At 35.7% G+C, this 22,346-nt stretch overlaps 1 protein-coding gene across 5 annotated transcripts in view; it reads left to right on the forward strand.

The window, feature by feature from the left end:
• Window positions 1-22,346, forward strand: part of NCKAP1 (NCK associated protein 1) — a 100,842-nt gene that overhangs the window by 75,374 nt on the left and 3,122 nt on the right. For 4 of the 5 annotated variants that reach the window (XM_089916594.1, XM_089916593.1, XM_089916595.1 and 1 more), the window contains 7 exons: window positions 5,930-6,023; window positions 14,035-14,117; window positions 14,571-14,651; window positions 16,875-16,968; window positions 19,443-19,559; window positions 20,123-20,262; window positions 21,347-21,436. In XM_089916594.1, the coding sequence (XP_089772720.1) occupies window positions 5,930-6,023; window positions 14,035-14,117; window positions 14,571-14,651; window positions 16,875-16,968; window positions 19,443-19,559; window positions 20,123-20,262; window positions 21,347-21,436 (699 nt within the window). The remainder of the gene's footprint in view (window positions 1-5,929; window positions 6,024-14,034; window positions 14,118-14,570; window positions 14,652-16,874; window positions 16,969-19,442; window positions 19,560-20,122; window positions 20,263-21,346; window positions 21,437-22,346) is intronic. The other variant, XM_022567202.3, reaches the window with a different exon arrangement.

Here is a 22,346-nt window from a genome sequence, read left to right on the forward strand (position 1 = left end):
ACATAGCTATACCATCCTGTTTTCAACTTGGAATCAGGTACCTTTTTTTCCCTTCCCCCTTCCTCCTTCTCCTTTCCTCCTTTCCCCTGTCCCCCTCCCCTTTTGTTTTCATATACAGACTTGAACCAGGCTTTCTACATCTTGTATTTTGTGTGATTTCGTTTTTTAGACCTTTATTTTTGTTCCTTTAATAATTTATCTTGTTAGATATTGTTCATTATTTCTGGATTTTTTTTAGTTCAGACTTTGTCATAGTCTTTCAGTAATCCTTTTATAAACTTAACTGTCTTAGCTATGTCCTTAAGTATCAGTGTTATCAAATACGTTCCTATTCTTTAAAAGAAATCGAAGGAGCTTATGTTTTAACATTTCTCTTTTGTATCTTGGAATGACCATATTTTCTTTCTCAGATATTAAAATTTAATTTAAAGTTGATGTCATAATAGTATAGTGTTGACTTCTTTTTTAATAATATGAGTTTTCTGACTCACGAGTGTTATTTCTTGGCTGGATTCTTTTTCAAATATTTGGTAATATTAAACCTGAGTTAAAAAGCTAGACAAGAGAAACTTTTTGTGTAAGAACTTAGATTTATTATCTTTGGAGATACATGGGTGTGAATTAGCTTGGGTTTCTCATTAAATGTAGTATACCCCAAAACCAAGATGGTTTAGGATACTAAAACATTTTTTTCTCTAAAACTTTTGATTTTAGTAATCTATGTGATTTTCCTTAACTTTTCTTTTTACCTTCATAAAAACTTGCCTATTTTATTAATGATTTAATGTTAGTTGTAAGACTTTTAGAAAATCACATAATTATGTTTTGGTATTTAGGGGCTTTTTATTTTTATTTTTTTGCTGCTCAAACACTAAATCCTGATTTAGATGAGTATTTTTCAGACGTCTTCTTCATGTGGTCAACCGTAAATATGAAAGCTTTACATTTCTAGCATTGTGCCCATTATCATTTAGATTTCTGCAAAACAAAGCTAGTCCTGAGGATTTAGTTTTCTCGAATTGCACAGTGCTTTACAGTGGTTTTCTTAGAGATCCTTCCTAATAATCCCAAATTGTAATTCAGATTTCTCTGAATTTATTATTTTTTTAATTAATTAATTTATTTATTTTGGCTGCATTGGATCTTCGTTGCTACACGTGGGCTTTCTCTAGTTGTGGCGAGCGGGGGCTACTCTTCATTGCAGTGCGCAGGCTACTCTTTGTTGCAGTGCACGGGCTACTCTTTGTTGCAGTGCACAGGCTTCTCACTGTGGTGGCTTCTCTTATTGTGGAGTATGGGCTCTAGGCACGTGGGCTTCAGTAGCTGTGGCTCGCGGGCTTAGTTGCTCCGTGGCATGTGGGATCTTTCCCGACCAGGGATCGAACCCATGTCCCTTGCATTGGCAGGTGGATTCTTAACCACTGAGCCACCAGGGAAGTCCCTCTGAATTTAACTACTTGTATATTATTAAGAACTGGAGGTGTTATTTATGACTTTGTATTCTCAGCCTCTGTGTACTGAGGCATACTTCAATGTGTATTCTTATAATTTATTCCATAAGAAATCTTATGATCATAATATAATGGTGTTTCATATAGACAAGTTCAGTGTGTTTTATACTGTTCAGTGTGTTTTATATCTCATTGAGATAAATCTCCAAAAGTACTTGTCTACCAGTGCTGATTCTAATTGCTTTGCATTTTTCAGTGTCCTATAAAATTACTTTCCTTAGAATACAAATTTATGAAATTACAGAAGTAAAATAACATACAGATTGCTGCTTCCAATACTGGTAGGCTAGGTTATTTAGATCAACTTTTCCCTTAAGGACAACTTTTTTGAAATGTATATATATACATATATATATGTATATAAAGAAAACATTTTCTAAAAAAGAGCTAAAAGGGCAGTGAGGTGTTTATTTCTAGGCTAAAATCAAGGAAAGCACTGGAAGCCACTGTGCTGATGTGAGGACATTCGCTGATCCAGAAGTAACATTTGTTAAGATTCAGCTGAGTCTTGGTGGTCTTGTGGAGCAAGGGGCTCCATAATCAAAACCCAAAGACTGCCCAGAGTGGGAGTGGAAAGGAATTCTGCTTAAATTCCCTTTCACCCTCTTTACATAGATACCCCAAAGAGTTATACCTTCAGGGTAACAGTGAACTGGAAATGATTCACACACACCCCCGTCCCCCCAGGATTTTCAGCCCTGTTTATGTTACTCTTTTTGTTTTGAATCTCAAGTCTTGAATGTGTATTAAAAGTGGTCCTAGATTAGTAGTGCCCCAAGGTGCTTGGCAGACGCTAATAAAAATCCTCTCTGGAGAAAGGTATCTTCATCCTAGGATTCAGATGATTCCTGCAAATAATTTTTCACATGCAGTACCTCCAGCTGAAGAGTGGAAGTCCATTGGAGATTAAGGGAGGGAGGAGGGAGGAGGTCTAATACATCTGGCTGGCTATCATGATTCTTAGGTCGTTCTCCCTTTCTCTCTGGCCACCTTCTTTTCCTGATGTTCCTGAATGTAGAGTCCTCCTTGTCAGCATCACTTCTTAAGACAGTGAGAAGTTGGGTGTGTAACGACCCCCTCCCCCTTACAGACATGTAATAACCCTCCTGTTATCAAGCCCAAGTCTTCCTTTCTATGCCACTGCCTACAATTTCTGAGTCCTACCTAGGCCCTGAGGCTTCCATTAGCGTGCCTTCTGCATAGTATCTCCCCTACAGGAACTTAACTGCTCAAATTTCTCATCTCCACTTATCCTTTGCTCCGGTTTTCATCTTCTAGAATTTTGTTGGCATCTCTCATTCTTCTTTTATCTCCTTTGTTACCAAAGATTTATGCCTTTTTATTTTTTTCCTATCACTTCAGTGTATTTCTGGAAGAAGCAGAGTTTAGACATACATATAGAGTTCTCTACATTTAGCCAGCATGTAGTCTACATACTTGTTTGAACATTTCTATACGACAAATTTCTGAAAGTGGATGATTTTTTTCTGATATTGTCAAATATCCCTCAGAAAAGATTGTAACTCAGACTCTCCATATTAGAGCATGATGATGCCGAAATAGCATTTTAATCTTTATGAAATTAGTGAATACAGTGTTTTGGGGGGAATTATAATATTTTTAAGATAGTTCTGTAACATCTTAGCTTTTAATTTTCTCTATTTTTATTTTTTATATTTAATCTAAACTGACATAAACTAAATATTATGTGGCTGCATCTTCTTTTTATCTTAAAGATTACCTTAATTGATTGTTTCAGTTCCTGTTTTAGCTGAGGACCTTTTTTATTTCAGAGTAAATTTGTGGGCCAACTAAAAAAAAGGAAAGCTTCTTTATACTTAATGGTTGTGAGTAAATCGTGTGTCAGACACAGTCAACACTATGCACATGTACTAATGATAAAACGTGTTTATTACTTTCTGGAGAAGAAAACAACCAGTGTCTCCATTCCTACTAAAATTCTTGGGGTGTTTCATTTGGAGTTGTGCCCATCGAGTCAACTTCTTCAAGTCTTGCCAGTTCTTTCAGTTCTTCTAGTTCTTCAGAGTCCTAGAAGGATGAAGTAAGAAATTTAAATATGAATTGTGCCAAGAATTTAACACTTTCTAACAGAAAACCAACATTTTTTTTAGTAGTCTTGATTCTTTTCACTTGATTAGTCTCAGTTTGTTCCAAACCATTTAGTTATAATTCCTAGTTACAGCTTTTGGGCCATTTGTCAGAGATATTAATCAATGGCTTTAAATGTATAGAAAGCTCTGTCTCAGGGTGCAATTGAGGGAGAAAAGAAATTTATATAAACTATACTTTTAAGAGGAGACATCATTAACTTTTTTTTAAGAGTAATGTGCAAACAAATAATTCGGGGTAATCGTTCTTAAACCATGGTCCCCAGATAGCAGTGGCAGCCTTGCCTTGGATCTTAATAAAAATGCACAAGTTTTGGTTCTACCTAAGATCTGCTAAATCAGAACCTGTGGAGCTAGAACCCAACAAGTCCTCCAGATCATTCTGATGCACACTGAAGATTACCAACCATTTCTTTGGGGATTAAGAGCATGGATTTTAAAATCAGGCATACCTGAATTTAAATTCCAAATTCCACTGTTTAATATCTATAACTTTGGGCAAGCTATCTAACTTCTCTGAGCCTTAGTTTTCTCAGTTGTGAAATTGGACTGTCACCTCCCTCATTTGGATCAGGGTAAATGGGATTGTTTGTAAATTGCCTAGTAGAGGAGCTTAAAAATGATTACAGAATCTTACTATTAAATGTATACAATAATTTATTGATTCTAAAACAATTATCCTATATTAGCATTTCTGAAATTATACATGTCTTATAGTCATATGATTAGAAAACATTGTGTCAGTTTAATTGGTAGAGGTTTTTTTTACATTTATTTAATTTATTTATTTTTGGCTACATTGGGTCTTCGTTGCTGTGAGCGGGCTTTGTCTAGTTGCGGCGAGCGGGGGCTACTCTTCATCGCGGTGCGCGGGCTTCTCATTGCGGTAGCTTCTCTTGTTGCGGAGCACAGGCTCTATGTGCGTGGGCTTCAGTAGTTGCAGCGCGCGGGCTTCAGTAGTTGTGACACGCAGGCTCAGTAGTTGTGGCTCGCGGGCTCTAGAGTGCAGGCTCAGTAGTTGTGGTGCACTGGCTTAGTTGCTCCACGGCATGTGGGATCTTCCCAGACCATGTCCCCTGCATTGGCAGGCAGATTCTTAACCACTGCGCCACCAGGGAATCTCGAGTTTTTTTCTTAATGGCACATTAGATAATGGTGCATTTAATATTCATTGCTGTCTTTGATTCACTGATACATGATATTATGTTCAAGGTGCGTGAGCACAGTCAAGGTTGGGCATATATTTGAGTGTATACTGATTGATGGGACAAGTATTGAATAGGCCTCAGAGAGAGCAGGTAGTCTAATTAGACACTGTAGAGGTTGAATTTAGCAAATAAATGTTACTGGAGCTGAACATCTGAATGAGAGCATAAACAGAAATGATCTCAGGTGGAACATAAGCAAAATTCATACTAGTATGGGAAAAATTACTTTTATAGATTTTCCATGGAGTTTTTCATGCTCCCCTTAAATCAGTTGTCATCAGCCTTTGGCTTGTAACACAACCACTATGGCGCTTCAACAATATGCTTGCTACATATATCTCCACACCCAGACCTGCTGAATTGAGATATCCAGGCTTTCCAAATATACCCACTATCTCTGCCAGAATAAAATTAATTATATTTGTTTGAGTTATAACTTTTAAATGAAATTACTTTTCCAGTACTCCTTTTAAGAAAAGCATTGTTTAATGAGTTATACTTTTCTTAATTAGCTATCCTTCACTCTCTTCCCTCTCTTCTCTTCCCTTTTCTCAGTGGTCCCTGAAAGAGGAGGTACATAGTTGACATTTCCTTTTTGTGCTGGGAAACATTGCTCTGTTCTCTGTGAAGTGGTACCATACCCCTACAAGTTTTTCTCCCTCTGATTATATATATATCCAATGATGAACTCTAGGCTACCTTTAGCCAGCTTTAACTTTAGCAAGTTCTTTTTGTTTTAGTTGGAATTTATTGCTCTCTATATCCACTTCAGTGTCTGCTTTTTATTATTGGTGCTGTTCTGTGTCTAAGCAGAAGATAATCCTTTATACTACTACTTATCTTTATTGCTTTTTCCTGAACTCCTCCCTTCTTGAATTTGCAAACTGAAGGAAAACATTAATTTTATGTAAATAATTTTAAAATTCTTTTATGAAAACAATAACAGAAACATAGCATAGAGCATCTAGATTTCATGTATTATTTTTCCTACTTGCTAGATTGTAATTTCCAAGCATGTTCTTATCTCATCAACATAAGGAGGTCTGTGCCTGACCTAGGATCTTCCCTTTCCTTTCTTTAGAAACTTGTGGTGGAAAATGTTGATGTGCTAACACAAATGAGGACCAGCTTTGACAAACCCGACCAGATGGCTGCACTCTTTAAAAGATTATCGTGTGAGTAAATCATGATACTTTTTATAAGCATTAAGAACACCTTGACACTCAGTATTTAGCTTTTGCTCAAATTTTATAAATATAAATAGTAAGTTATGAAAAGTACTCTTCAGTAATGAGGAGAACTAGAAAATTTTTGCAAAGGAACTTTTAAGTGAATGGCTTACCTGTTTCATATTTTGTTTTCTTTACAATACTCTTAGTACCATGTGTCAGATATTTGATATCATTATCAGGTAGTTCATGAACCCATTAAATTAAATACAATAAATCTATATTAATTTAGACTGAAGGAGATTTAACTTTAGAGTCTGTAATTTTCTGAAAATCAACTTTATCGAGGTATTGCTTATGTAAGTAAAATGCACACGTTTAAGTGAACGGTGTGATGGATTTTGACAAATGTTGTGTACATCCACATAACCATTACCACAGTCAAGATGTAGAGCAGTCCAGTCACCTCAGAAAGCTTCTCATGACTCTTTGTAGTCAGTTTCACACCGTTAGACAGTGACTGATCTGATTTCTATCACTGTAGATTAAACTTGCCTGTTCCAAAACTTCATATAAACAGAATCACACAGTATATACTCTTTCGTATATATTGTTGAGATTCACCCCTCTGTGTTAAGTGAATCAGTACTTTGTTCCTTTTATTGCTAACTAGTATTCATTGTATGAAAACCTGAGCCTACAACTTAAAAAAAAATCTTCTTGATACTGATTCTTTGTGGGAGATATGTGAAATAGCAGTGAATCTTAAGTGTTTATTAAAGTATGTTTAGCCAAGTACCTATTTTAGATGTACTTGAATTAATTTCATTTGATTTTTGTCCTTGAACTCAAAGTTATAATTAAAAATTATTTTAAAGTCATACTTCTTACTGATTCATTCAAAAGCCTTTACAACATTAAAAATTTAGTGAAATCCTAAATAAAATATTCTCCGTATTTGAGAAAACCAGAGAGTTTATTTTCCCAAGTAAAAAATAACCCTGAAGTAAATTAAAGATGCATATATTTTATATACTTCCCCTTTGATGTTTTTCTTTTAAATGTTTTGCAGCTATATCAAATTTTATAAAACTATAAAATGATTTAGAGAATCACTTTATTAGGCTATCTTATCCTGCTTTCAAAAATAGAAACTTTGGGACTTCCCTGGTGGCACAGTGGTTAGGAATCCGCCTGCCAATGCAGAGGACACGGGTTTGAGCCCTGGTCCGGGAAGATTCCACATGACGTGGAGCAAGTCTGTGTGCCACAACTACTGAGCCTGCACTCTAGAGCCCATGAGCCACAACTACCGAGCCCTTGTGCCACAACTACTGAAGCCTGTGCGCCTAGAGCCTGTGCGCCGCGAATAGAGAAAGCCCACACGCAGCAACAATGACCCAACGCAGCCAAAAAATAAATGAATAAAAAAATACAAAATTATTTAATAAAAGTTAATATAAGACTATACTACAGGGGCCTCCCTGGTGGCGCAGTGGTTGGGAGTCCACCTGCCGATGCAGGGAACACGGGTTTGTGCCCCGGTCCGGGAGGATCCCACATGCCGTGGAGTGGCTGGGCCCATGAGCCATGGCCGCTGAGCCTGCGGGTCCGGAGCCTGTGCTCCGCAACGGGAGAGGCCACAACAGTGAAAGGCCCGCGTACCACAAAAAAAAACAAAAAAAACAAAACTATGCTACAGGTTGCCTTTTAGAACAGATCAGTGGTTGCCAAAACTGTAAAGGGAAGGCAGCAAAGGAGTTTTTTGGGGTGATGAAGTTGGTCACCACTGTGGTGATGGTGGTAACACAGATCTACACATGTTAAATTTTTCCTAGAGCTGTACACTGAAAGGGGGAAAAGTCAAGTTTACTGTGTGGAACTTTAAAAAATGAAATGAAAAAAAGGAAAGATTGACTTGGTAGCATTATAGGGAGGAGGAGTGTGAATAAATACTTAGTAAGGGGACTTGCCTGGTGGCACTTCGGAATCCACCTGCCAATACAGGGAACCCAGGTTCGATCCCTGGTCCAGGAAGATCCCACATGCTGCGGAGCAACTAAGCCCGTGCACCACAACTACTGAGCCTGCACGCCGCAACTACTGAAGCCCATGTGCTGCAACTGCCGAGCCCGCGTGCTGCAACTACTGAAGCCTGTGTGCCTAGAGCCCATGCTCTGCAACAAGAGAAGCCACCGCAATGAGAAGCCTGTGCACCGCAACTAGAAAAAGCCCATGCGCGGCAATGAAGACCCAACACAGCCAAAAATTAAAAATTAAAAAAAAAAAATCTTAGTAGGATATTATTTTTTAAATCCCTATCTGATCTCTTTTGTTCATTGTTTTTTTTTAATGTCTTTATTGGAATATAATTGCTTTACAATAGTGTGTTAGTTTCTGCTTTATAACAAAGTAAATCAGCTATACATACATACATATATATCCCCATATACCCTCCCTCTTGTGTCTCCTTCCCACCCTCCCTATCCCACCCCTCTAGGTGGTCGCAAAGCACCGAGCTGATCTCCCTGTGCTCTGTGGCTGCTTCCCACTAGCTATCTGTTTTACATTTGGTAGTGTATATATGCCCATGCCACTCTCTCACTTCTTCCTAGCTTACCTTTCCCCCTCTCCATGTCCTCGAGTCCATTCTCTACGTCTGCGTCTTTTTTTTTTTAAAAAAACATCTTTATTGGGGTATAATTGCTTTACAATGGTGTGTTAGTTTCTGCTTTATAACAAAGTGAGTCAGTTATACATATACATATGTTCCCATATGTCTTCCCTCTTGTGACTCCCTCCCTCCCACTCTCCCTATCCCACCCCTCCAGGCTGTCACAAAGCACCGAGCTAATATCCCTGTGCCCTGCGGCTGCTTCCCCCTAGCTGTCTACCTTACTACGTATGTTAGTGTGTATATGTCCATGACTCTCTCTCACCCTGTCAAAGCTCACCCTTCCCCCTCCCCATATCCTCAAGTCCGTTCTCCAGTAGGTCTGCGTCTTTATTCCTGTCTTACCCCTAGGTTCTTCATGACATTTTTTTTTTCCTTAAATTCCATATATATGTGTTAGCATACGGTATTTGTCTTTTTCTTTCTGACTGACTTCACTCTGTATGACAGACTCTAGGTCTATCCATCTCATTACAAATAGCTCAATTTCATTTCTTTTTAAGGCTGAGTAATATTCCATTGTATATATGTGCCACATCTTCTTTATCCATTCATCCGATGATGGGCGCTTAGGTTGTTTCCATCTCCGGGCTATTGTAAATAGAGCTGCAATGAACATTTTGGTACATGACTCTTTTTGAATTTTGGTTTTCTCAGGGTATATGCCCAGTAGTAGGATTGCTGGGTCATATGGTAATTCTATTTGTAGTTTTTTAAGGAACCTCCATACTGTTCTCCATAGTGGCTGAACCAATTCACATTCCCACCAGCAGCGCAAGGGTGTTCCCTTTTCTCCACAGCCTCTCCAGCATTTATTGTTTCTAGATTTTTTGATGATGGCCATTCTGACTGGTGTGAGATGATATCTCATTGTAGTTTTGATTTGCATTTCTCTAATGATTAATGATGTTGAGCATTCTTTCATGTGTTTGTTGGCATTCTGTATATCTTCTTTGGAGAAATGTCTATTTAGGTCTTCTGCCCATTTTTGGATTGGGTTGTTTGTTTTTTTGTTATTGAGCTGCATGAGCTGCTTGTAAATTTTGGAGATTAATCCTTTGTCAGTTGCTTCATTTGCAAATATTTTCTCCCATTCTGGGGGTCGTCTTTTGGTCTTGGTTATGGTTTCCTTTGCTGTGCAAAAGCTTTGAAGTTTCATTAGGTCCCATTTGTTTATTTTTGTTTTTATTTCTATTACTCTAGGAGGTGGGTCAGAAAGGATCTTGCTGTGATTTATGTCACAGAGTGTTCTGCCTATGTTTTCCTCTAAGAGTTTGATAGTTTCTGGCCTTACATTTAGGTCTTTAATCCATTTTGAGCTTATTTTTGTGTATGGTGTTAGGGAGTGATCTAATCTCATACTTTTACATGTACCTGTCCAGTTTTCCCAGCACCATTTATTGAAGAGGCTGTCCTTTCTCCACTGTATATTCTTGCCTTCTTTATCAAAGATAAGGTGTCCATATGTGCGTGGGTTTATCTCTGGGCTTTCTATCCTGTTCCATTGATCTATCTTTCTGTTTTTGTGCCAGTACCATACTGTCTTGATTACTGTAGCTTTGTAGTATAGTCTGAATTCAGGGAGCCTGATTCCTCCAGCTCCTTTTTTCGTTCTCAAGATTGCTTTGGCTATTCGGGGCCTTTTGTGTTTCCATACAAATTGAAATATTTTGTTCTAGTTCTGTGAAAAATGCCAGTGGTAGTTTGATAGGGATTGCATTGAATCTGTAGATTGCTTTGGGTAGTAGAGTCATTTTCACAATGTTGATTCTTCCAGTCCAAGAACATGGTATATCTCTCCATCTATTTGTATCATCTTTAATTTCTTTCATCAGTGTCTTATAATTTTCTGCATACAGGTCTTTTGTCTCCTTAGGTAGGTTTATTCCTAGATATTTTATTCTTTTTGTTGCAATGGTAAATGGGAGTGTTTTCTTGATTTCACTTTCAGATTTTTCATCATTAGTATATAGGAATGCCAGAGATTTCTGTGCATTAATTTTGTATCCTGCTACTTTATCAAATTCATTGATTAGCTCTTATTAGTTTTCTGGTAGCATCTTTAGGATTCTCTATGTATAGTATCATGTCATCTGCAAACAGTGACAGCTTTACTTCTTTACGTCTGCGTCTTTATTCCTGTCCTGCCCCTAGGTTCTTCAGAACCATTTTTTTTTCTTTTTTTTTAGATTCCATATATATGTGTTAGCTTACGGTATTTGTTTTTCTCTTTCTGACTTACTTCACTCTGTTTGACAGACTCTGGGTCCATCCACCTCACTACAAATAATGCAATTTTGTTTCTTTTTATGGCTGAGTAATATTCCATTGTGTATATATGCCATATCTTCTTTATTCTTCTGTCATTGGACTCTTAGGTTGCTTACATGTCCTGGCTATTGTAAATAGAGCTGCAGTGAACATTGTGGTACATGACTCTTTTTGAATTATGGTTTTTTCAAGGTATGTGCCCAGTAGTGGGATCACTGGGTGTATGGTAGTTCTATTTTTAGTTTTTTTTTTTTTTTTTTTTTCTATTTTTAGTTTTTTAAGGAACCTCCATACTGTTCTCCATAGTGGCTGTATCAATTTACATTCCCACCAGCAGTGCAAGAGGGTTCCCTTTTCTCCACACCCTCTCCAGCATTTATTGTTTGTAGACTTTTTGATGATGGCCATTCTGACCGGTGTGAAGTGATACCTCATTGTAGTTTTGATTTGCATTTCTCTAATGATTAGTGATTTTGAGCATCCTTTCTTGTGTTTGCTGGCAATCTTTTGTTCATTGTTATACTATATACTTATATTTTCTAGTATGTTTTACTTTATTATTATTATTATTATTTTTCACATTTCTTTAATTTTTAAATACTCATTTGATCACCCAGCTGGCCTTAACCCTACTTAATTTCATGCTAATAAACAACGTTTTGACTGTGTCATCTGGTTAGAAGCAGCTAATCCACTGCAGTGTTCAATGCATGTTTACTGTTACTTTAACTCTTCTATTCGTGGATTTGAAGCAAAATCTTTTGTGATTTGGAAAAAGAAAAGATCTGCTTGAGAGTGACTTATTTAGGGGAATAGAGAAAGCTATGCTTTGAGTTGAACTGTTTTCCAGAATACTCTCTTTTGTCTCTGATCTCTTCTTTACCTTTGTGCTGCCTTTATCCCATATACAGAAATTGATTTACTTTTGTAGCAGTTTGATTTTCATAGTCAACAAACACATTCTTTTAAATACCCTAAAAAAGAGAAAGCAATATAATTTATTAAAAGTAGCTCTGGGGAATTCCATGGAGGTCCAATAGTTAGGTACTTTCACTGCCATGGCCCGGATTCAATCCCTGGTTGGGGAAGTAAGATCTTGCAAGGCACGTGGTGCGGCCAAAAAAAAAAAAGTAGCTCTGAATTGGGAGACAACCTGAAATTAATTTTTAGTTTTTTGGAATTTCTGACTATGTGACTTGAGCACATTTATTTTATTTATTAAAACAATAAGTTAAACAAGATTTCTTAATGTGAAGTTTCTCAGAACTTTTAATGTTATTGTGCATATTCAAGAGGAGGTTATAGCTATAGTCTTTGCAAACTTCATTAAATTCTGGGTAACATCGAAGTATATGATTATATCACACTACTTATTTTCTGATTGTTCACCTTATTCTCTGCATTCTTTTTTCTGGGTTTGCTGTCTTGTTTTTTGGACTGGAATGCCCTTTTGTTCTCACTCCATTATGCCCATAAATTGGATGACATGTTCTCAGAGAAATATTTTCTTTTACCCTCATTTCTTCTCTCCTTATCTGGATAGTAACAACTTTCTAGTCTCATTTCTTGAATAACCATTTTATTGAACATCTTCTAGTCTTGTGGGTCTTAAGCACTCTACTGAGTGCTATAGATAGATAAAAAGATTAATAAGACTTTGCTCCTGTGGAATTTATAACATATTTGTGCCTTACATGATTTTGTTAACACTTTTAATTCTCATCACATTTTGGCTTCTATTATGCCTTTCCATGTGTATTAATAAAAGATGCTTATGGTAAAGGTTTAAACAAACCACACAGGAGGTAGAAAGTCAAAACAAAATTCTCTCCAGTCCTACTTCTCAAAGGTTTAACTACAGTTAACAGTTTTCTGTACGTCTGTCGAGAAATTTATTATGTATATACAAATATGTGTGTGTGTATATATGTATATACATATATACCTTCTCTCATATAAATAGGATCATATTTTTTTAGTTTTCTTGACAGTCCATTTAGACTGTTATTAAGGTCTAGATTATTATTTTGTTTATATTTGTTTCTTATATAGTACAATGACTTGTGTATGGGGAGTAATTCAATAAATTTTGGTTTTTTAAAATATGAAGGTATTGATCCTTCTAATTCTAATATCTCCTGATTTTATTTAACCAAGTTTTGATATTGAATATAATAGCAATAAATTTCAGAATAATGTTCTCTAACCAAAATGTAAGTGATCAGATCCATTCATAGTCTTCAGAAACCTGGTCTTACTGCTTATGATCTCAATAGTCATTTTGTTTCTGGACTCTCTAGATCTCAACTGCTTAATTTAGCATCTCCAAGTTCCAGGGCCAGTTGATATTTTCTCTTTTTTTTTTTGGCTGTGTCGGGTCTTAGTTGCGGCACACAGGATTTTCATTGAGCCATGCGGCATCTTTTGTTGCGGTGCACTGGCTCCTCATTGTGTCACGTGGGCTTCTCTCTAGTTGTGGCATGCAGGTTTTTTTCTCTGTAGTTGTGGCACGTGGTCTGCAGAGCACGCGGGCTGTGTAGTTTGTGGCGTGCGGGCTCTTTCATTGAGGTGTGTGAACTCAGTAGTTGTGGTGCATGGGCTTAGTTGCCTGGAGGCGTGTGGGATCTTAGTTCCCCAACCAAGGATTGAACCCTCATCCCCTGCATTGGAAGGTGGATTCTCTACCACCGGACCACCAGGGAAGTCCCGCCAGTTGATTTTTGAGGATCCACTCTGATCAGCTTCTTCTTTTTCCCCTAGTCTCTCTCCTTCCTCCTATTACTACCATTAATGTGATAGGATTATACAGGTGGCTACTTGCATGATTGTTTCAGGATTCTGATGAACCATCTAAACCATTTTAAAGAACAGAGTGTACTCCACTGGAAGTAAACTATAATTTCCTAATTTTAACATCAGTTTTCAGTACCCTTGCCTCTTTAATCATTGGTTGTAATCAAATTGTTTTTAATTGTGCCTTTTATCATGGGGATTTTATGACTAAGAGTTTTCTCCATGGTTAAGAAAGAATCCAATTCACTCTCTTCTTTTCTCCCCTTCCTTCAAATTTAGCTGTTGACAGTGTCTTGAAGAGGATGACAATAATTGGTGTAATTTTATCCTTCCGATCATTGGCACAAGAAGCACTTAGAGATGTAAGAAACCATTACGAGTACATATCCTATAGCCAAATAATCCTTTTTAATTTCCCAGAAATTTAAAAGTAACTTTAAAAATTTATAGTTGGCAGTAATATAATTAAAATTCCAGTTTTCATAGTTTATATGAAATAAAGCATATAAAAATTATAGTTACTTAAACTCATTTTTTGTTTTGGTATTGAAATTTAGGAGATATAACTTGCCTGAATATTGTGCTACTTTTTCAACTTTTTTCTTCATTAGAGCATTTTCCATTTTGACTATACTTGGTTTGGCATCAAATACATTCCGTTTATGTGTATTGTAGTACTTTAGAAAATCACTTGAAAATAGACAAAGTAAAATAATTTTTATGCAAACTAGAAGTAATTGAATGGTAATATCTCATAAGTTTAGAGGTTGCTTTTTAAAAATAATTCTACATTCTTAATTTGTTTTCCTGCCTAGGTCTTGTCCTACCACATTCCTTTTCTTGTCAGTTCAATTGAAGATTTCAAGGATCACATTCCAAGGGAAACTGATATGAAGGTAATAAAACTTCTATTTGGATTTTACAGTTTCTAAAATGACATTTAACTTACATATGAAGTAAAATTTAGTAAATCCTAAGCTACTATAAAGTTTATATTTTAGAGTGATGGGTTAGCATGCTTGCCTTTGAAAATGTATCTTAGAGAGCTCAGCACCAAAATACTATATAGGCATTTTGAAAGTCAATCTTCCTTGATCACCTATAGCAATGTAAAATGAGTTAAGATCAATCACCTTTTCCTTAAACTGATAGCTGTTTATACATGGTCATAAGCAAAATGAAAAAGATAAGCCAGAGCTTCCCTGGTGGCACAGTGGTTGAGAGTCCACCTGCTGATGCAGGGGACACAGGTTCGTGCCCTGGTCCGGGAAGATCCCATGTGCTGCAGAGCGGCTGGGCCAGTGAGCCATGGCCGCTGAGCCTGCGCGTCCGGAGCCTGTGCTCCGCAACAGGAGAGGCCACAACAGTGAGAGGCCCGCGTACTGCCAAAAAAAAAAGATAAGCCAGTGAAATGAGAGTTGTTTTGTTTTAAATAAAGCTAATTTCAGTTTTTAAAAATTGATGTTAAAAAAATCTTATAAAAGGATGTTAATTATAGGCTATAATTTTTTAAATTAGTATCCTGTTTTAAATAAAAAAGGTTGGTAGCCTTACCAGAGTCCACAGGTTTTGTTTGTTTTGTAAATTTATTCATTTATTGATCATTTATTTATTAAATCAGCCACTGATTTAATCCCAGCAGATTTACCAGTGGTTACACATCTAGTAAGTAACCTATCATATCTATATTTTCTAAACTTTAATGTTTCTTGGAAAGATTATTTTCTGTTTTGCATATTTTGAAAAGCTCTGACTTGAAAAAGTTAATTTCTAAACTTTTTGTATGGCGTTCAAGTCTCAAATTTATTTTTGAGGCTTAGCTTCCATTACTTGTTCCATCCTTCTCTCTCTCTCTTTACTTCCTTACTCTATCCCTCTCTTCCATTGGGTCCTGTAAGATGACCAAATCTTGTTGTGTGCATTCTCACATTTTCTACTTTGTTCTCTAACTTATTCTTCCTGAAAATCCTGGCTGCTTCTATTTTTGCCTTTTGAAATCCTGCCATCTTTTAATGCCTGATTCAATTGCCATCTTCTAAGAAATATTGCTGGATCCCCAAGTGATCATTTCATCTCTTCTTTCTTTTTTTTTTTAGTATTATCAGAGAACTTTTTGTTTGTTCATTGTAGAATTAAATATATTCTGCCCTGTATTATAGTTGTGTTTTAACACTTAAATTTATACTAGATTGTAAACATTTGTTGTTGTAATATCAGGGCTAACCAATTATGTAGGTAGTTTTGTTTTGTTTTTTTGTAAGTTTTGGCTGCGTTGGGTCTTCGTTGCTGTGTGCGGGCTTTCTCTGATTGCGGCGAGCAGGGGCTACTCTTCGTTGCGTTGCGCGAGCTTCTCATTGCAGTGGCTTCTCTTATTGCGGAGCACGGGCTCTAGGCGCACGGGCTTCAGTAGTTGTGGCACACCGGCTTAGTTGCTCTGCGGCATGTGGGATCTTCCCAGACCAGGGATCGAACCTGTATCCCCTGCATTGGCAGGTGAATTCTTAACCACTGTGGCACCAGGGAAGTCCCATGTAGGTAGTTTTTAACTGAGTTATTGAGCGGAGTATCCTTGAAATCCTTATGTGATACCAAAAGAAATTAGTCATTTGAAATTGCTTTATCAGGTTTTAAATTAGTACTCCTTTAAAAATCTATTATAATAAGTAATTTACTGAATTTATAGATACAATATGATTAGGCATTGAGCCACTATAATTTTAAATTAGACAAGTATGGACATAAAACGTAAGACCAGTAATTTTGATTCACTTTTGTTCTTTTTTTCATATCTGTTGGTTTGATCTTGATCTTACACTTATGCTTCCAAGAAAAATAATAGCTTTAGAATGATTCTGTTGGAATTGCCACAGAAAGCATACAAGTTTTGTTTGGCTTAGTAGTGTCAAGTTATAATCAGCAGTGCACACACACAAAATACTAAATCAGCTTGTTCAGTGTAGTTAGTTGTGCTGTAGTTCCTTCTATAGCCAAGTTTCTGAAATTCTCTAGTGTTCTTGTAGGCAGACTCTAATTTAAACACTATACCTTTTCTTACTAAAGTGAGATTTCTCAGAAATTTGTTAGAATATTTCTTACTCTATAATTCTTGTATTTTTTAGGTTGCAATGAATGTATATGAATTGTCATCAGCTGCTGGATTACCGTGTGAGATTGATCCTGCCTTGGTGGTAGCTCTTTCCTCACAAAAATCAGGTAAAATGCACTAGTAATTATGTAGTAGTCTTAGTAAATAACCAGGACAACACAGATATAGCTGTGATACTTATCTATTTGTTCAACTGCCTGCTTTATATCAAGGGTTTTTTTTGTTTGTTGTACATACAGATTAGATATTTAAGTCATAAGACTGTATGAGGTTATTAAGCCCATTTAGTGTGCAGAAATGAAGAGGATCAGAGTCTGAGTCCTGGTACACTCTCAAGTTTGAGTTCAGGGAGAAGAGGAAGAACTACTAAAAGATAAATTTGAGAAGGAAGGATCTGTGAAGGAGAAGAAAAACCAGGAAAGAATCGCTTCGAGGAGAGTGGAAAGGGAATGATCAGCTATGTAGAATTAATACGTGTGACAAGAGCAATGTCAGTGAAGTCTTAGAGGCAAAAGGCTCATTAAAGACGGCTTAGGAGAAAACAAATTAGAGATAATGAGTATAAAACAACTCTCTCACAGAGTTTTACTGTAAAAAGGGGAGCAAAGAAGTAAAATTATAGTAGCAGGAGGCAAGAGTAAAATCAAGAGAAGGATATTTTTCACATGGGGAAATAATAGCATTTGTGTGCTGATGGAGATGGTCTAATAGATAGAAGCATTGTTATCTAGAAAAGGGTGTCTTGGGAATTCCCTGGCAGTCTAGTGGTTAGGACTCAGCTGTTTCACTGCCAGGGCCAGGGTTCAATCCCTGCTTGGGAAACTAAGATCCCGCAAGCTGCTGTGCAGCCAAACAAACAAATAGATAAAATGTATAGAAAAATAGAAAAGGGTGTCCTATATTAATTGGACTAGAGCTACTTACCATAAAGAGTCTGTGCATTATTATGTAATATTAAACGTTCAGAATATTTTAAAATCAGCCCTTTGAAATGTGGTACACAGAATTCTCTAGATATTTCTAGATTTTTCTACAAAGTAAAAACATTTCATCTGCTTCTGGCACTAAAATACCTTCCCCTACTTCCTTGGATGTAACATGGTGTTTGACTGAGTTCATCAGTTCTTTTTTGATTTGACATTACTTTTGTTTCATCATTCGTGCAGTATGTTAATTATAGTTACATGGATAATTACTATATTTACTTGATTTGCCACAGCTATATTTTTCATAATCAGCCAGATTTTTTTTCCCCTGAAATATAGTTGATTTATAGTGTTGTGCCAATCTCTGCTGTACAGCAAAATGACTCAGTTATACACATACAGACATTCTTTTTTTTATATTCTTTTCCATATGGTTTATCACAGGACATTGAATATAGTTCCCTGTGTTATACAGTAGGACCTTGTTGTTCATCCATCCTGTATATAATAGTTCACATCTGCTAATCCCACACTCCCAGTCCTTCCCTCCTCCACCCACCTCCCCCTTGGCAACCAGAAGTCTGTTTTCTATGTCTGTGAGTCTATTTCTGTTTTGTGGATAGGTTGATTTGTGCCATATTTTAGATTCCACATATAAATGATATCATAAGGTATTTATCTTTCTCTTCCTGACTGACTTCACTTAGTTTAATAACCTCTAGTTACACCCGTGTTGCTGCAAGTGGCATTATTTCATTCTTTTTTATGGCTGAGTAGTATTCCATTGTATATATGTACCACATCTTCTTTATGTATTATCTGTCGATGGACATTTAGGTTGTTTCCATGTTTTAGCTGTTGTGAATAGTCATGACCAGCCAGATTTTTAAAATATATTCTGGCTCTTTTCTTATGTTCAATTCTTAGTTATATGTGTTGATAAATAGTAAGGTGACTAGAAGTTCCCAGGTACCCGATAAGTGAAGTACCTAGATAACCCACAGTTTTAGTATATGGATACAATAAATATTTTAGATAAATTATTTTACAATAAATATTTAAAACCTTAGGACAATACTAGTTGTATTCATTTATGACTGGTTTCTCCTGTCTTCTAAAATGGAGAAGTTAGAAATCCAGTCTACTTTCCACATTCATCTCTTTTTAATAGTACATTTCACTTATATCTATTTTAGAAAAAAACTTAAGAGTTTTCTGGATGATTTTGCAGAGTAAGTTATGACGTAACTTTCTATACTGAAACATAGAATTTTCCTATAAAGTAATTTATTATTAGTTTTCAATTAGGAAATTTTAGGATTCCAGTAATTCTAAACATATTTTTAGTCTTGTAGCTAAAACTGTATTTAGTTACAGGACTAATATTTTTAAATCTTACAGTTTAAAAAATATTTTTTTTGCTTTATTGTTTTATTAGAGGTCCTTGAAATATGCCTAAGGACTTGATAATAGCCAATAGTAATGTGTTTTATTTCTATTCATTCTGTATGTCTTGTAACAAAATTGTAATCAGTTCTATAGAGACTCAGTAAAATACACAAGAATTAAAATATGCTTTTTCTGGTTTAGATGATCAACTCTTAACTAATCTTGACAGAAATACCTTGACTTTATTTTTAATTTTTATCCCTTAGAAAACATAAGTCCAGAAGAAGAATATAAAATTGCCTGCCTCCTCATGGTCTTTGTGGCAGTTTCTTTGCCAACACTGGCCAGTAACGTGATGTCTCAGTATAGCCCTGCTATAGAAGGTAATAGTGGTTTAAAATTGTTTTGGCACTGGAAAAGTTATGAGTTTTGACATAGTAGGTACTTTTCAAGTAATTGATTTTTTTTTATAATAAAAAGTGGGTTAAGTTCTGCCACTTACTAGTTGTATAACCTTGGATAGTCAGTTTTTCTTTTTCTAAGCCCCAGTTTCGTATACACATATGAAATGTGTATATGTGAGCCTGCGGGTGCCTGAATGTGTGTGTGGCAGGGGATGGTGAAGGGAGTATCCAACTCTTAGGATTATTTTAAGGATTGAATGAGGAAATATTTGTAAAGCAGCTAAGCACTTATTTTTTAAGTTTCCAAGACAATATAAAACTGATACATGGTTTCTTTTAGGGGTTTTTGAAAATGTGCCTGTTTAATATAGATATAATTATTTGTTGTTCTCTTCTACACTGTTCTTAAAAGCACTAGTTCTCATGAAAGTGAAGGGAGAGCAAGCAAAGCAGGTTATGATGCTTCAGCTCTGTTTTTAATCATGCCACTATTTATGTAGATTATGAAGTCATTAAAGATTTGATATTTTGGGGTCACACAGAAACCACAAACCCTGTTTGCGCTTTCTCAGGGCACTGCAACAACATACACTGCTTGGCCAAAGCCATCAACCAGATCGCTGCAGCTTTGTTTACGATTCACAAGGGAAGCATTGAAGATCGGCTTAAAGAATTTCTGGCGGTGTGTATAATCAAACAAAACTCATGACAATTTTTAGAGAAAATTAAAAATCGTAACTATGAAGTGTAACAAAGTAAATTCTCTTAATTAATTAATTTTTGGAATAAGGAATAAGTAAAGACAGGGCATTGAAGTCAAGGAGCAGTTAGTTTAGCATTTTTTCCTTTGACTTAGAAGTCTTCTCATTTCTAGAGCTCTGCAATGTGACTTTTTTTTCTAAGCTGATGTTTGGACTGCCCTAGAATTTTGCCTAGAGTTTGAAAGAGGAAAAAACAAAACAAAGAAAACTTGAGGCAAAAGATGAATGTATCCCTCTAAAAGGATGTATTTTACTTATTTCTATTTATTTGGAGAAAGACTGTTAATGGAATCAAACTCAAAAGTAAGAATACTATTCACTGCCAAAAGAGGGTAGTAGTGCTAACTCTAGCCTCATGAAGTATAGCTTTTAGTTTCTATGGTAGTGTAGCTCTTCCTTCCCTTTATCAACTTAACCTTTTTCATATTTTAATTAAAAGAAAGATGCAGTGTGGTATAAAGAACACTAGAATATTTGCTTCTTTTTAAGTTATAAATCCTGTTAGCTTTAAAAAATTTTTTTTTTTATTTTTAAAGTAAACGTAGTAGCAAACTAACTTGAGGACAAAATAACATCTATTTCAAAGAAAACGGTATTAAGAGTTAAAATTTTTGTTTTCATTTTCTTTATTTCCTTTATTTAAGACTTAATGTCTTAATCTCATTGTGGTCCTATTAACTCAAACTCAATGTGAAATTTTCTTCTTATTTGGGAATTAAGAAATATAGTTAATACAGTTACTGGGAAGAGAAAAAGCAATTTAAATCGTTTTTTTAAAAAAGACTTGTTCTGAAAAAAATCAGTTTTAAAAACCAATAAGAATATTTGATTACATTTATTACCTTTGTATCTGTTTATACCTTAATAGCTCTTAAATTGTTGCTTGAATGTAAAGAGCCTAAGCTCACCTTATGATTGAAATGTGTTGCAAGTTGAAGCATACTGAAAATAAGTGGTGAACATTTATTTTAAAAAATTTATTTAAAATGTATGTACACTTTTAAGCTTGCATCCTCCAGTCTACTGAAAATTGGCCAGGAGACAGATAAAACAACAACAAGAAACAGAGAATCTGTTTATTTACTGCTAGATATGGTAAGTCTTATTTTAATTTTTGCTAACAACAAAAAAGTTCCAGTCTTTCCTGATAGTCTTTTCTTGATACTTCAGTCATTAAATTATAATAAGAGCTGATGTATTTTTTTTTAAACATCTTTATTGGAGTATAATTGCTTTACAATGGTGTGTTAGTTTCTGCTTTATAACAGTGATGTATTTTTTTGACCATTTATATTCACTCCACCCAAGCCACACATTTTCTAATAATTGCTAAATAGACTGATATCGCTTGTACTTTACCATATGGTAATCACATCAGAAAACAACAGAATAAAAGATCACCATTACCTGTAGAGTATTCTTTTATGAATAGTTTTTCAACCTATTGGGAAACACTCAGGCTTTATATTTTCCTAGTGTATCAGTTTGAACTCTTTTCCGAATTTTCTGATTTTTGACTTCATCCCACCCATCTAATAACATTTCCTGTAATTTTCTGTGCCTCGTCAGTTCCTTCTCTTTACTGGCATGAAACCACCTGTGCTTGTTTCTACCATGTGATTCTTTCCTCACTTAGAATAATTTCCTTTATCTGCAGAGGTCTGTGTCTATCCTAATAATGATTCGGCATACCTCGTAGCTCGAATCTTTTTTCAGATAGACTTTCTTGATTACTTTGGCCTATGTTAACTTTTCTACTCTTTTGAACTCTCTGGAACTTAACAGCTTTCCCCTTAATCATAGATGGTCTCATGTTTGATTTGGCTTTTTAGCTTAATGTTGGGTTCCAGTTAGACTTGATGATATGGACCACATTTTAAATGTGATATATTGTTGAGGGCAATGCAAGTGCTCAGTATTTCCTGTTGATTAATTGATTCAGTTGAAAAGTAGTGATTTAAAATGTTTTGATAGCATATACTGTGGCACATTCGCATTTCAGATT

The sequence above is a fragment of the Delphinapterus leucas genome, chromosome 8 (genome assembly GCF_059928025.1).
Source record: "Delphinapterus leucas isolate spDelLeu-1000000601 "Yukka" chromosome 8, BTC_Dleu_Yukka2, whole genome shotgun sequence".
Lineage (NCBI taxonomy): Eukaryota > Metazoa > Chordata > Mammalia > Artiodactyla > Monodontidae > Delphinapterus > Delphinapterus leucas.